The following is an 812-nucleotide window of genomic DNA, read 5'->3' on the forward strand; positions in this document are numbered from 1 at the left end:
AATTATGAGCAGGCGATGGACTCCAGCTGCTGCTCGGCCTCGGCGGCCATGGCTGCGGCCTGGAGCTGCTCGGTCTCGCTCTGCAACTGCTTGCGCTCGCTGTGCATGTTGTTCTCGTGTCTCTTCAGATCGGACGCTTTGGCGAAGGCCTTGGTGCAGGAGCCGCACACGAAGGGCTTCTCTCCGCGGTGGCGGCGCTCGTGGTCCTTCAGGTGCGACTTGTGTTTGAAGGCCTTCTCGCACATCTGGCAGCTGAACGGCCGCTCGTTGCTGTGCACACGCTCGTGTTTCTTCAAATCCGGCGCGCGGATGAACGACTTCCCGCAGGCTTCGCAGCGGTACGGCTTGAAGCCCGTGTGGATCTTCAGGTGCTCCTTTAAATGCGCTTGAGTGGTGAAGGCTTTGGTGCAGATCTCGCAGACGAACGGCCGGTCGGCCGAGTGCAGCTTCTCGTGTTTCCTCAAGCGGTTCTCGTCGATGAAGCTCTTTCCGCACACTTGGCATGCCAGCTGATCGCGGTGGCCGTAGAGCAGATACTCAAACTTCATGTCGGCGGCGGCCGTCGTCCACCCCGGCGGCTGCTCGTCTTTAACATCGCCCATGCTTTCGGTGAACGAGAGCGTCTGGGTGTGAGCCGCCAGCTCTTTGGGTTCTCCGTCCATTGCTTCCACATCTTGATCGTAGCAGCTCACTTTGTGCACCTCCTCCTGCGCCAGCTCCTTCAGGATGGCCTCCTGCACTCGTAACGCATTATTCGGCGATTTATCCAAATCGTGATTGCCTTGAGGCTCCTCTACGATGTCGTCCGAAGG

The 812-nt window shown here is 59.4% G+C and overlaps 1 protein-coding gene across 1 annotated transcript; it reads right to left on the reverse strand.

The window, feature by feature from the left end:
* Positions 1-2: 2 nt before the first annotated feature.
* Positions 3-809, reverse strand: LOC107579087 (zinc finger and BTB domain-containing protein 14; the record flags this gene model as incomplete). Its single annotated transcript, XM_016264962.1, has 1 exon — positions 3-809. A coding segment is annotated over one exon (807 nt), but the record flags the coding sequence as incomplete, so codon positions are not given.
* Positions 810-812: the final 3 nt, after the last annotated feature.

This window comes from Sinocyclocheilus grahami, unplaced genomic scaffold (assembly GCF_001515645.1).
Source record: "Sinocyclocheilus grahami isolate Dianchi unplaced genomic scaffold, SAMN03320097.WGS_v1.1 scaffold14047.1, whole genome shotgun sequence".
NCBI classification, from domain to species: domain Eukaryota; kingdom Metazoa; phylum Chordata; class Actinopteri; order Cypriniformes; family Cyprinidae; genus Sinocyclocheilus; species Sinocyclocheilus grahami.